At 41.1% G+C, this 15,246-nt stretch overlaps 1 protein-coding gene across 1 annotated transcript in view; it reads right to left on the bottom strand.

Moving 5' to 3' along the window:
• Window positions 1–15,246, bottom strand: part of MAML2 (mastermind like transcriptional coactivator 2) — a 379,458-nt gene that overhangs the window by 15,239 nt on the left and 348,973 nt on the right. The window contains exon 3 of the mRNA XM_062196906.1: window positions 4,453–4,656. Coding sequence (XP_062052890.1) covers window positions 4,453–4,656 — 204 coding nt within the window. The remainder of the gene's footprint in view (window positions 1–4,452; window positions 4,657–15,246) is intronic.

Below are 15,246 nucleotides of genomic sequence, written 5' to 3' on the forward strand. Positions count from 1 at the left end.
GGATGTCTCAGTAGGCACAGGTAGAAAGAGCCACTCTTAGGATTTGGACTTTGGGTATTTTAGGTAGGACCTAATGAAGTATGGATTTGCTCTATGTTTGAAGCCATAAGAAAGTGAGGTTGATTCTATGTTTGAGTAAAGAAGTAGTTATTAACTCATTTAACAAGAAAGGGAGATGTCTAGTATTTTAGGGGCTGCATAATGACCTTGTTTGTGTATGGTTCCAGACAAAATTATGATGGGGACTTATTTTGTCTTACTTCATCATGGGCTCAGAGTAATCCTGTCTGAGGCTGATATTTTGTAAGATTGTTATGTCCAACAGAGAACAAAATAGCTTGACTGTATCATATCAATTCTGGACATCAAGGACTGCTTTTTTCTTTCTCAATACAGATCAGGAAGTTTTTAGTATTACTTTACTGCAATTTTGTATGCATCTTGAAGCAGTTCCAATTTCAAAAATATTAATTGACGTAGGTAGAAAGGACTTTATGATTGTAGAAAACTTAATTAATAGAGCATACATCTTTGTAATACATAAGTAAATTACCTATAAGCCAAATGTTCATTGCCTAATGTAGAACTCACTTAAGTCACATGTTTCAGTTTTCCATCAAATTCCAAACTTTCTAAGCAGAGTAAATCCTCTATAAAGAGTAAAAAGGGCCTTAATGCAATAAAAAAACAAACTCAAATTCTTGTTTCTAAGAAACAAAAACTTGAGAGACTCAGAGTTTTTTGGACATCAAAAAGTTCATACAAAGCACAATTTTGATGAGCTAAGTGTAAATGAATCAAAAACATATGGATTGCATTTCTTTTAAACATGGGTTTACAAATTAAGGGAAAAAGTGGTTGTTGAAACTCTTTTTTGGTTCTGCCCAAACCTTAAAATGTTTAAGAAACAGCTTGAGATGTTCCATGAACCCAAATGAGGCGATGTGCAGCCCTCCCTGTTGTAAACTACTGTGTAAACTGACAATTTTGGATTCTATGCCAAACATGAGACTTTTTGGAATCTTCCAAAAAGCATCTGTTATTTTTTCTTATATAATTATGTGTTTTGATTCTTTCTATTGACGATGACAAGATGTGTGTGTGTGTGTGTGTGTATGACAGAAAGAGGGAGAGAGAGAATGAGGTACAGAGAGAGATTTACCAGGCCTTGATTCCCCTTCTTAGACTGGTTTTAAGTGTGGATTTGCATGTATATAGATTCAATATAATTCTTTCCTTTCTCTTGTATTTGCTTTGAGGGTTAAGTTGTTGTGCCAAGAGTTAATAAATACATCTCTGGAAACTTGAGTTTCTTAAACTTCTTGTTCCCAAATAGATCTACTGTCCTCACATGTGGACATAACCTATAACTGCTAGATTACCACTTGGTGCAGAAAAATGGCAAAACAAGGCTCAAACGTTAGAGGCAGGTACATTTTGCAAGAGAATGACATTACCATTCTACACAATTGTAAACTCACAAGTTGCCTCTGAAATTACTTGGGTGCAACATGAAATATCATTTTTCTACTAAAGCCATGTGATAATCTAACATCTTGGATCTGACAAAATCATCTAATATGGTACATATCTATCCTGCTTCAATTGCCCTATTTGCAAACATGTGGGATGTGGATAATTATAAGACTTCCATCCTATTGTAAGCTTAATCCTTTAATTCTGTAAAAACTTAGCATGGTGCCTGGCACAGAGTAGTTGCACAATACATGTTGGTAAATAATTACTACTGTTCTCTCTGCTTTGTGTTTCATTGGTGGGAAGATAATAGAAAGTAAACATAAGAAACTTTCAGGAGAAATAGTCTCAATTTAGGTGCCTTTCTGGCCTTGCCAACTGACTGCAAACAACTACAAAGCTTATGCTAATGTAAAGTGGTATCCAAGACCGTTTCTTCCTGGATATGCTAAGAAGCCCAGGAACCCTCAGTGGTGTCCAAAGAGAAATGTGAATCGTTTTATAAAAATCACAAGAACCAGCAGCCTCATTCTCATTCATTTCTCACAGCCTATGCCACTGCCCTTTGCACCTGTCCCAGTGGTGACTCAACTGGAGCTCAGTGGGAGTTGGACCATGCAGAATAGGACCCTGCAGCAATGTGTAAATCAACACTTGCTTGCCTGTTAATCAGAACTAAAAAATCCAAAAATTCAACCTCTGCATGTTGTCATTTATCAAATTAGTATCATTGAGTGTAATAAAAATACAGTAAGTTAATCTCTGATTACTTTTGTCTGAGTTATTTAGATTGAAATGATAATAATAATAAAAAAGGAGATGAAGCAACAGGTGAGAGGTCTGGAGTTCTCAGAATGATGCCCTGTGGAAGATACCAGTGTGTCACTTTGTGATTCAGGCCATGGCTCCCCTATACCTTACACATTAGGGCAATGCTCAAGGACATCTATAAACTAATTTCTCATTCTTGCTATTTAAGGTCAAGTAAATTTTTTACTTTTTCTTCTCATATACTTTGGATTCCTAAATTATTCCATTTGTCATTCCTTTAAAAATGTGTATGATTGTTATGTTACTATCTATACTTGTCATTATGCACTAAATATTTCATAAAAGTATAATCACTAGCCAAAAAATACACAGCCAGGATGCACATTTGGTTCTCTGTTCCACCCTCAGCCTAGAACATGGGACTCCACCCAACATGTTTGCTCAGAATTCTATAGTCCTTTCAAATACAAATCAAATTTTACCATGTCTAGGAGGCTCTCTTCAATATTTCCAGGATGAATTTAATCTTTCTTTCCAATATATTTTACCTTATTATTCTTATACCTTTACTATAATACAGATCTGAATCTACTACTTCCTTGTTTTAAATCCTTAAAATCCTCTCATTTTTCAGACTGCAAATCCTGGTCTTTGAAATTCTATCCTCCAACTCTTATCTCGGGCCTCTTCACCCATCTTTGTGCACATTCTATCTTGAGAAATGCAATAGGCAGTGTGCTCTCTTATCTTTCTGCTTTTGAATGTGATTCTTCACTAGAACCAGCTCCTGTTCTCCCTCCCGTCTTCTCCTTCACCTGCAGATCTTTGGTAGCTACAACTTACTTTCTGAAACCATTTCTAGTAGTTCCCACAGCTCAGCAGTTAATCTCTTGCATTACAATTGCCTGTTTGTTTTTTACATCCTCAGTAGGATCTAGAAACCTTTAGAGCAGAAGAGGGTCTGTCTTACTGATAGTTGTATCCCCACTGTAAATCAATATTTGCTGAATATTTTTAGTAATTATAACACCCTGAATTTCTAACTCTTACTCCATAAATATCAAATTATTTTCTGGGGGCTGGTGGTGTGGTATAGGTTAAGCTTCCGCCTGCTGCCCTGGCACCCCATGTGGGTGCCAATTTGTGTTCTGGCTGCTTTACTTCCAATCCAGCTCTCTGCTAATGTGCCTGGGAAATCGGTTTCAGAAGATGGCCCACTCTTGGGCCCCTGCACCCATGTGGGAGACCTGGAAAAAGCACCTGACTCATAGCTTTGGATCAGCCCAGCTCCAGCCATTGCTACTATTTGGGGAGTGAACCAGTGGATGGAAGACGTCTCTGTCTCTTTCTCCTCTCTTCTCTCTCTCTCCCCACCCCCTCTGTCTATAATTCTGCCTCTCAAATAAATAATATCTTTAAAAAGTTATTTCCTTTGTTTTTCTCTAGTCTGTATATCTCAGCTCTATTAACCCACAGATGATTAACTTTGCCCCTTTATTTCATTTGGCCAAATAATTTGAAAGCAGAGATTGAAACTACTGGCAATGGGATCAGGGTCTTAGGAGGCAAAAAGCATGTGGATCAGCTGTTGAGTACATGAGTACATTGAAAATACAGAAGGTAAGAACAGATAAATACTGAAGCAGAGTTAGTGCATTGGTAGTATGTGAGAAACACTACTCCATCTTTCTTAAAAGGCCACATAAATATGGTGAAAGTGGGAATATATTTTCAATTTTCTCTAAAAAAAATCCCCCATTCTGAAATGCTTCATTGTGGAAGCCAAATCTTAGTTCTGAAACCCCATGTTGGCTTTCAAAACGCATTTATCTCTACAATCAGTGTGGATTTGAGTTGATTAAAGCACTGTTCTCCATTTCTGCCCGTGGGGTCTGGGGAACAACACTGGTTTCTTGTGCGTGATTCAAATGCCCACGGTGGTCATTCTAGACATTCCTGGGCTGGGCAGTGCTAGTGAGCTGAGGTGCCGGTGCATACCAAGCATCCAGCAGCTGGTAAATCAAGTTTGTTTTTTTTCTGCAACATTTTAAAGGTACGGAAATAGCCTCTCTGACAGCCTTGATACCCTTGCTGCTGTCATCTAAGTAGGCACAAAAAGAAGGACAGTAAGTAGAAATGGAAAAGAATGAACTCCCTCTGTTGGGCCAACAAGTATGTGCAGGAGAAGTCAGGAGAAAGCTTTACCGCATCAACCAGCATCTGCTGCTGCAGGAGAAGCTGCTGTTTCTGCTCCATGATCTGCCTCTGAAGAGTCTGCTTCTTCCCCATCAATTGCTGATTCAACAGTGATTGCTGGGAGTTCATGAAACCACTTCCAGTGTTTGGATTTGAGCAGGGGTTGGGACTTGGACTGGGGCCTGTGCTCTGGCCTACCACAGAGTGTTGATCCTAAAGAAGAGAAAGGGGAGAAAAGCTACTGTGAGTTAAAAGAAAAACGTAGCACAAAGATCATAAGCTTAGATTCCGAATGTGTTTTTATCTTGTTGGAGATCAAACATGGCTCATGGGCTGGAGATCAGAGAATCACTTTTTAAATGTAGAAGAAATAATTGCATATCACAGCAACCAATGCAGCTGGGTCAATGACCTTAGTGCACTAGAAAAGCTCCCATATGACTCTGATGGTGGGACCTCACATTCCAGAAGGTGTTTATAGAACCTCAAAGAAAATTACCGTAAAAACATACAGCAAACCTCTCAAGTTCTCAGCCACACCAACACAGAGTACCAAGTCCTTCCTTTTCCGTAAAGTTACCATGACTTATTGCAGACCTTGCAAAAAATACGATGCAGTTCATGTACTTAACGATTGCATAACTATTTTGCACAGAGGGTATTTTGCCTCACTTGGCTTTCAGTGATATGAAGGCAGGAGAGCCTGTTAGTTTCTGTTTCACAAACACTCTGACACTTGGAAGGGACTTTATTCCTCAGGCTCTTGTTAATTGTGATCCCTGGTCACAATTTGTGAGATTTGGGAACCTCAGAGCACTAATCAATAGAAAACACAACACACAAGTAATGAAAGTGTTTACTAAAAACTCACTTTAAAAAAAAAAGATTTATTTATTTATTTGAAAGGCAGAGTTACAGAGAGGCAGAGGCAGAGAGAGGTCTTCTATCTGCTGGTTCACTACCCAGATGGCCGCAATGGCCGGAGCTTTGCTGATCTGAAGCGAGGAGCCAGAAGCCAGGAGCATCTTCCCGGTTTCTCACATGGGAGTCAGTGAATACCAGTTCAAGTCCCAGCTACTCCACTTTCCATGCAGCTTCCTGCTAAGAAAGCTGGGAATATCCTGGATGATGGCCCATGTGGGAGACCCGAATGCCCCTGGCTTTGCTGTTGCAGGCATTTGGGGATGCACTTGCAAATGGAAATCTATCTCTGTGGCTCTGCCTTTTGATTTTTAAAAAAAGAGATAAGGCAACTGTGATGGTGCCTGATGAGTATTAGGAACACCATTTCTGAAAATTCTCTTCCCTTTATCTTCCTTTAGCTATCTGTTGAACAGTCAAAAAAAAAAAAAAAAAAAAAAGCCACCAGTCCAGATCTTGGGGATATAAGAAAGTTGACCTTGCTTCAGTAATCCCTAGGCTGCAGAGCTACTAGTTTTCTCAAAAGTAAAGGGATAAAAGATAATCCTAAGGATGACCATCCACTAAGGTTTGTCACAGACTAGTCATTGTACTCCCTGTCTTACATGATTTATGTCAAACTTTCCAACAAAAAATGAGTCAGACTTTGTATTATTATCTCAATCTGCAGATGAGAAGCCTGAGTCTCTCAGAGATCACAGCTGTAAGTAGTCAAAGAGGATTTGAAATCAAGTCTATCTGACTCCAAAACTCTAGTTCTCAATCATTATAACCTACTGCCTCTCAGTTGGGACAGGAAGCTTTGAGATGAATAATCTTTGTATATGAAACCTGTGCCAGCAATCTGTTCATGTGACAATCCCCTCAGGGCTGAGCACCCTCAGGTCCAACAGGTGGAAGGAAATGACTTGGGGAAAAGCAGGGAAGTGGAGACAAGGTGGGGAGATCCTCTCACCAAGTAGTTAGAAGTAATTAGAGCTATCTCTGAGGTATCTCCTCCGAGCAAGGTAAAGGAATCATCTTCTAATACATTTCTACACAAATGACCAGTCAGTTCTTTTTAAATCCATCACAGACCTTGGAAAAGATTTCACTCCATGTGTCCTGCAGGCCACCAGGAATATGGAGCTGGGGACAAGCACCTGAGAGTCATTTATTTTCAAGATCGATACTAGATAGAGATCTGCAGAGCTGCATGTCTTAAAGGAGTGGAGGAGCAAGTACTGAGGGTTGAGGCTTAGAGTCCACCTAGACGAAGCAGAGGGTAGAGCCTAGAAAAAGGGCAGAGTCAGAGAAATATAAAGACCCCTGGAAAGGGTGGTGTCAGAAAATACTCTGGAGGCAGTGGTTGGCTTCCCCTCCCTGCAAACAGAATCAGTCTACCTTTTTCTGTGTAATGATTTTTAATTTCAGATTTTTTTATGAAATGGTTGACAAACAGGAAGAAAAATTCAATGAGCTTTTCTTTTTAATTTTCCTGACATGGCATACAGTGGACATGGGTGTGAGCTCTGCAGACTGGCCCACATGGATCCAGATTCCAATGCAGGCGCTTAGTAGTCGTATGACCTGGAAGAAGCTAGTTCACCTTATAAGCCTTCATTTTATATCTGTAAGATGGGAACAATAGAAGTGTTGACTTCATAGGATTCCTGTAAGAATCAGAAGTACACAAAAACAGACATGTAGACCAATGGAACAAAATAGAAACCCCAGAAATTATTCCATGTGTCTACAACCAACTAATCTTTGACAGAGGAGCCAAAATCAATCCCTGGAGAAAGGCCAGTCTCTTCAGCAAATGGTGCTGGAAAAGTGGGATCTACATGTGCAGAAGTATGTAATAAGACCCCTACCTTATACCTTATACAAAAATCAACCCAAAATGGATCAAGGATCTGAATCTATGATCTGATACCATCAAATTACTACAGGGAAACATCAGAGAAACTCTGGCAAGTCATTGGCATAAGTGAATACTTGGAAAAGACCCCAAAAGCACACAAGCAATAAAGACAAAAATAGACAAATGGGATTACATCAACTTAAGAGGCCTCTGCACTACAAAGAAAACATTCAAAGAGGTAACTGACAGAATGTGAGAAAATATTTGTAAACTATGCAACTGATAAAGGATTAATAGTCAAGATCTATAGAGCTCAAGATTGTCAGACCCTCGCCTGTGAGGGTCCAACGCAGTCACGACACGGTCACTGTTCATCGGTTCTCAAGGGACTTTTACTTGTGGGGGTAAAAGGAAAGCGGGGAGAGGAGAAAAGAAGAGGAGGGGCCGTGGCAGCGGCCGCCAGCAGCAGCGGCTGCGCTGGCCCGCCCAGATCCCAATGTCCCTTTATGCTGATATCGTCCAATCAGATGAAAGGGCGCGTATAGTCTCAGGTTGAAAGTTCATCTGTTTCACCTGGTTCTTCCTAGTTGTTTATGCAGAGTCCATTCTGTTTCACCTGGTTGTTTTCGTAGGACTTGTGGTCGACCGATTGCTGCAAACCATGTAGATGAGGAGGTTCTCACAGGTGGCCAGCCTGCGGTTCCCCACAGCTCCCCCTTTTTTGTTATTTATGGCGTGGAGTTGTGCCTGTCTTAGGTTCCCAGCAACGTGCCACTTGCTTCTTAGGTTGCTAGGGGCACTCGCCAGAGATTACCCATCTTTGGCTACCGCTTCATCATGCTAAGCCATATCTGTTGCTGAGGGTCAGAGCGATACATAACAAGCATAGCCTGTCGGACCACTACAGATATTTGATTTTTGTATGAAAAGTGTAAGGAAATTTGAATTTCAAGTCCTCAGGACAACAAAAGTGATTAAGCAAGACCTCAAGTAACAATGTTAATGCCATTTACAAAGGAAAAAACTGATACAAAAACATTCTTATTTATATTACACAAAGCTTAGGTGTTAGCCTTGAACGTAACTTTCAAAATACCTTCAAATATATCCAACTCAGGTCACTTTGCTGATTTGCTGCAGTACAAATCGTGTGCAACATTTTTTTTCTTAAAACAGTTTTTCAAACAATACTGCAAGTACATTACTAAACACCATGAACTCAGGAGTTTTGCCACACTTTTTCCTATTCAAAAAAACTTATAGTATATAGAGCTATAGCCAATGCATTGCAATTAGCTACCGCATACTCTATTCCCCCTTTTTGTTTATTAAAGTTTTTAAGTACAGGTGAGTCTGTTCAATTACTGCCTGCCCTTTGGGATTATAGGGTACACCTGCAACATGCTTTATGCCAAATTCTTTTAAGAATGTAGCAAAGCAGGTCAAAGTGTACGCTAGCCCGTTATCTGTTTTGATAATTTTGGGTACCCCCAAGCGGCAAAGGACTGTAGACAGTGTTGAATAACCTGTTGAGTTCTTTGTTTAGAGCCATGGCTGACACAATTCCAGAGAACGTGTCCACTGACACATGCAAACAGCTCTGGCGTCTTTGCATCTGCGTGATTTTAAGGCGTTCTTCAACCTTCTGTAAGATTGCAGCTGCCTCTGGGGTCAGCGTACGAGGTAAGGCGAGCTGTGAATCGCCTTCCAAGGTATTAAACAATGGGCGCATTTCATCAGTGGTTAGTTTACAATAAGGCCGTATCCAGTTTAAGTTACCACATAATTTTTGGAAGTTATTTAAGGTCTTAAGTCCTGCGGTAAATATAACAAAATCTAAAGGGGCCACCGTAGTTGGTGTTAACCTTAGTCCTAGGTACTGGACCACGGTGCCCTTTTGAATCTTCTCTGGTGCAATTTGTAACCCCGCTGTCTGCAAGCATGAGGTTAGCATGGTAAACGCTCTTTCTAGGGTGTCTTCTCGCAGCTGCCAACAGGTCTGCAAATGAAGTTGCTCTAAGACATCCTTCTCCCATAAAGTTACAGGGATAGCACACACGTAAGGTTGTACTTTGCCTGTGGTACCTTCTTGATCTTTTCAGTCTAGCACTTGCGAGCTTCGGGATGGGGCAACATCAACATCGGTGCCTAATCCTACCAAGGTGTTATCTCCTTCCTGGAGGGGCCATGAAGGAGGCCAGTCTTGTTCGGAGATAATACTAACATCTGCGCCTGTATCTAACAGCCCCTTGATTGCCTTTCTTTTGATAGGAGTCCATAGTGGGCGCTCGCCAAGAGTATAGTGAGGGCTGCAAAATGCTTTCCTTGATTACCTCTAGTATCCTTTACAGGGCTTATTATTAGCAGCTGAGCAATGGGCTGCAATGGCAACAGCTGCACTATCCCCTTAGTAGATTGGAACATTACTTTGAGCTGTGAACAAGGCAACTGAATAAGCTCCATTAATGAATTTGTAGCCCTTCCTATAGTAACGCCTAAACCGTTGATATCGTCCATGGGCTCCCGAGGTTCCACATCTATTGCCTGGACTCCCATTTGAAGTGTTAATACTAAATAGTTGGTGGCTCGCAGCTCTGTGCAGTAAACGCTTGCCGGTCTTTTTGAGACGGTCCTACTCCTCCCATGGTTTGTCCTCTCACCCATTGAGTTTTCGGCCCCTGGGTGTGGAGGCCTGCCACTCTTTTTTGGAATGTACTATTCTGGCCACTTAATCTGGTGGGCAATAGGAGTGGATTGCCTGCTTTATCTTGCTTGGAATAGCACTCATTTGCCCAATGGTTGCCTTTACCACAGAGGGTACAGTCCTGATTGGCGTCCCAATTGTCTCTGTTCTGTACATTCTTTTCACGTGACCTTCTTTTCCACACTTTAAACATTTTCGTCCTAGCCTGTTCCTTGGAATGACCTTCCATGCCCTCCGGGCTAGTTCTCTCACTTGCATCAAAACCTCATTAGGGCAACTAGCCTGAGCCTGTTCATCATTAAAAGCTCCTTCCCCATTTAGCATATCCTCGTTCCAGGCTGGCTGTCCGTTCCTAGCGTTATCATGGGCCTGAGCCCTCTGGAGCTCTCTGTAAGCCGCGGACCAGAGGAGGAAGTCTCCCCCACCAAGCACTGCCTTGGAGCCAGTTTGCAGCAACACGGGGGAACTCCTCTTATGAGCAAATGTGCCAAATAGGGGGGTGCAGAAGGGGTCTCATCCTCCCCATTTCTCTGTCCCGACCCATGTTGGTCCTCTGTCTCCGTCTAGGCTCCCAGATTGAGATTCTCTCTGCGTTTCCTCTAGTAAATCAGCCCCTTCATCTAAGAGGGTTGCTATTTCCTTTGAGTCCTTACGGAGAGCTTGGTCGATCAATTGCCATAGCCTAAGGACTTCAGAGGATTGCTCTGCTGCCCTCAATTGTCTTCCGACCCTACCCCATTGTTCCTGTTCTAACTCACCGCTTTACAGCGGCTGCTTTCACGGGAGTCCCCGCTACTTTTTTTTTTTAAAAGACAACTTGGTTGTCGAGGAATTCCTTTTTTCCGTGGTACCAACACTAGACTTTACCGCCTAGACTCCCGTGTTTTCCACACATTCTAGTTTTTTCCCGGTACCAACCCCAGACTTTACCGCCTAGACTCCCGTGTTTTCCACACATTCTAGTTTTTTCCCGGTACCAACCCCAGACTTTACCGCCTAGATTCCCGTGTTTTCCACACGTTCTAATTTTTTTCCCGGTACCAACCCTAGACTTTACCGCCTAGACTCCCGTGTCTTCCACACATTCTAGTTTTTTCCCGGTACCAACCCCAGACTTTACCGCCTAGATTCCCGTGTTTTCCACACGTTCTAATTTTTTTCCCGGTACCAACCCTAGACTTTACCGCCTAGATTCCCATGTTTTCCACACGTTCTAATTTTTTTCCCAGTACCAATGCTAGACTTTACCGCCTAGATTCCTGTGTTTTCCACATGTTCTAATTTTTTCTTTCCTACTTCCAGTGACCGGTCTGACTATCCGAGTCACGGCACCATTTGTCGGACCCTCGCCTGTGAGGGTCCAACGCAGTCACGACACGGTCACTGTTCATCGGTTCTCAAGGGACTTTTACTTGTGGGGGTAAAAGGAAAGCGGGGAGAGGAGAAAAGAAGAGGAGGGGCCGTGGCAGCGGCCGCCAGCAGCAGCGGCTGCGCTGGCCCGCCCAGATCCCAATGTCCCTTTATGCTGATATCGTCCAATCAGATGAAAGGGCGCGTATAGTCTCAGGTTGAAAGTTCATCTGTTTCACCTGGTTCTTCCTAGTTGTTTATGCAGAGTCCATTCTGTTTCACCTGGTTGTTTTCGTAGGACTTGTGGTCGACCGATTGCTGCAAACCATGTAGATGAGGAGGTTCTCACAGGTGGCCAGCCTGCGGTTCCCCACAAAGATCAATAACAACAAAACAAACAATCCAGTTAAGAAATTCACAAAGGATTTGGACAGGCATTTTTCAAGAGAAGAAATTCAAATGGCCAATAGACACTTGAAAAATGCTCAGGATCACTAGTTGTCAGGGAAATGCAAATCAAAACCACAATGAGATTTCACCTCGCCACAGTTAGAATGGTTCTTACACAGAAATCAACAAACAACAAATGCTGGAGAGGATGCAGTGGAAAAAGTTACCCTAATCTACCACTGGTGGGAATGTAAATTGGTATGGCCACTGTGGAAGACAGAGTGGATATACCTCAGAAATCTAAATATAGACCTACAACATGATCCAGCCATCCCACGCATTGGTATTTACCCAACTAAAACAAATCAACATACAAAAGAGTTATCATTGCAGCAAAATTAACAATTATTACAATATGGAATCAACTCAGATGTTCATCAACTGTTGAATGGATAAAGAAGTTATGGTATATAAACACTATGGAACTACTCAGCTATAAAAAAAATGAAATCCTGTCTTTTGCAACAAAATGGATACAACTGGAAGCTATTATGCTTAGTGAAATAAGCCAGTCCCAAAAAGACATTTTCTCTGATATGTGGCAGCTAAAACAGAATATCAAAAAATATATAGGAATGAAATAGACATTTTGAAATATGATTGTCATTTTTAGCCTTTATTTATACTCCTTCAGAATTGTGGTCTTCCTGCTTTTTACTTGTTGAATATTATGATTAGTGATGAATGAAGTCTGTGAATAGAGTAGAATAAAATCATGTCTTTAAAAAGATGATGAAGAGAGGGAGGGAGAGGAGGAACAGAGGAGTATGGGAAGTGTGGTTGCCTTCTTGGAACTATACCTATGGAATGTACTAAATCTGTTCTCTTTATATTAATAAAAAAAAATTTAGGGGGCCAGCGCAGTGGCATAGTAGGTTAATCCTCTGCCTGCGGCGTCAGCATCTCATATGGGCACCTGTTCTAGTCCCAGCTGCTCTCTTCCAATCCAGCTCTCTGCTGTGGTCTGGGAAAGCAGTAGAAGATAGCCCAAGTGTTTGGGCCCATGTACCCTTGTGGGAGACTGGGAAGAAACACCTGGCTCCTGGCTTTGGATCAGTGCAGCTCCGGCTGTTGCGGCCATTTGGGGAGTGAACCAATGGGAAGGAAGACCTTTCTCTCTGTCTCTCCCTCTCACTGTCTATAATTCTATCTTTCAAATAAATAAAAAATCTTTAAAAAGAAAAATTTTAAAATAATTAGAAGCCATAATCTAATGCCTACCATATCATAATAATAAAAACTTAATAAATGGCATCTACTCATGATTGCTCAAGTGATTTCAACACATAGGAGCAATGTCTGTTTTTTTGGAGACCTGTCTTGCAGATCGCACAAAGCTGTTGTACATCAACTTTATCAGACATGTAGGTAGGAGTCTCAGTTACAGTGCAGGTTATGAGTCACCTATGGTCTCAGGAATCTGCCTTCCTTCTTTCTTTCTCCTTGGAGATGCCAGAAGGTGGGCCAGGTGTCATTTTCTGATGGGCTGTTTTGGGGGAGTATGTTTGTTTCCTTTTGGTTAGGAGCTCAGATACTTTGTTTTTTTGGTATGCTGTCTTTCTTCAAACATCCAAATATGCATTCATAGAGCAACCAGCATACATTTGCTAAGTACTACGCCTTTGTTCCCATCTTTGTAAAATGAAGATAATTACATTAATGACATAAAATCAAATCATGTGAAATTTAGAACAGTGACTTGGTCTTGGTAAGTGTTTGACAAATTTTAACTCTTAATGTTGCCTTATTTGCTTATTTTTTTTTAATATTTTAGGGATGTTTTGGGTGCAGTCTTTCTTGCAAGGAGCCCATATGGTAAATGTACTTGTACTGCAGTTGTGGGTTTTGTTCCATATCAGGTTTCTTTATTTTTTAAAACTTTTATTTGATAAATACAAATTTAGAAAGTACAGCTTTTTGATTATAGCGGTTTTCCCCCCATAACCACCCTCCCACCCACAAACCATCCCATCTCCTACTCCCTCTCCCATCCCATTCTTCATTAAGATTCATTTTTAATAATCTTTATATTCAGAAGATCAACTTAGTATGTACTAAGTAAAGATTTCAACAGATTGTATCCACACCAGACAAAGTATAAAGTACTGTTTGAAGACTAGTTTTACCATTAATTCGCATAGGTTGACCCCTGCACTCTCCAGTTGCCTACCATCTCCACTACTTCTTATTCTCTTATACCTACCCATTTCCTTCAATTAGTCTGGGCCAGGCAGACATTTCAGTTAAAATTGCTGTGTTACGGTTTATCTGTGAAGAGAAGATATACATGCCACGTGCCCAACATACACACTCAAAGTTAGGACAGTAAAAATCAATGCATTCTAATTGCCAGTAGGTGCCTTAGGATTGAAACTAAGATCACATAATACCCAGTCTAGTTTTCCATGTATCCATCAACCCATTGATGAACTTAATAAATTTTCCTATTACGTGCTATACAGTTTTCTGTTTTCTGGAGACTAAAGATGAACTTAGAAATTGGAACAAATGAAGAGAAAGAGAAGAGGTGGAGAGAGTGCTCCATGTTGCCAGATCTGGTGAACTTTAAAGTGATTTCCAGAAAAATATGAAAAACAACTCTTCTGTAAGATTTTAAAAAGATCTAAGTTCTAAGAAAACATAACTGTCTCTTTCTCTTTCTAATCAAGCAGATGGACTGTGCTAAATTTAGTTTCGTTCCTTCACAGCACCAGAAGATATTCTAGGACCATTTTCCCAGGAGTCCAAAGGACTGTCCAAATCTGAATCTCATACTGGGATGGAGAGAGGTTCACTGGTTTGGAGCAAAGAATAGGAGATAAGCTCTCTTTTGGAATTTCGTAAAAGATTTTGAAACTTTGCAACTTCTAGTCCAAGGGCCTTACCCTGTACTCTACTACACACATTCTTCCAATTCATGATTGAAGTAATATTTGGCTGCTGCCACACATTTTTGCCCTTATGTTAGCTGTGAAACATAAAACACCTCCTTACACAGGCTTGCTGTCATTGCCAAGATGTTGTGCAAACTTTAGTACATAAAATATTTTGAAAGAAAAATATGCTCCAGTGCATTGGCTTTGATTTCCATATTCAGCGTCACTCTTTGCCTTAAAGTGACTTAATAGAAATCATCTGTTTCTCCCTTGACACTCATTTTTTTCTCTTGAGAGCACTTAAACACCACATTAAAAATGGCATATCCTCAGCCTGTGAGATGATAATGCGTATGTATTGTGTGACAGCACATGTCTGAATATGAATGAATCATATTCTTTCCATTGATGTAGTCTGTAAAATTTTTTTGAAAATTAAAAAAATTTTGTTGATCAGTTTGAGAGGCAGCGAGAGGGGGGGGGGAGGGAGGGAAGAAGTGAGGGAGGGAGAGAGAGAGAGAACTCACTCCTATCTGTTGATTTACTTCCCAAATGCCCACAACAGCTGGGGCAAGGCTGGGGCTAGGCTGGGACTAGGCTGGGGCTAAAGACATCAGCCTTGACCTCAATCCAGGTCCCCCAGGTAGTTGACAGGG

The sequence above is a fragment of the Lepus europaeus genome, chromosome 7 (genome assembly GCF_033115175.1).
Source record: "Lepus europaeus isolate LE1 chromosome 7, mLepTim1.pri, whole genome shotgun sequence".
NCBI classification, from domain to species: Eukaryota; Metazoa; Chordata; class Mammalia; order Lagomorpha; family Leporidae; genus Lepus; species Lepus europaeus.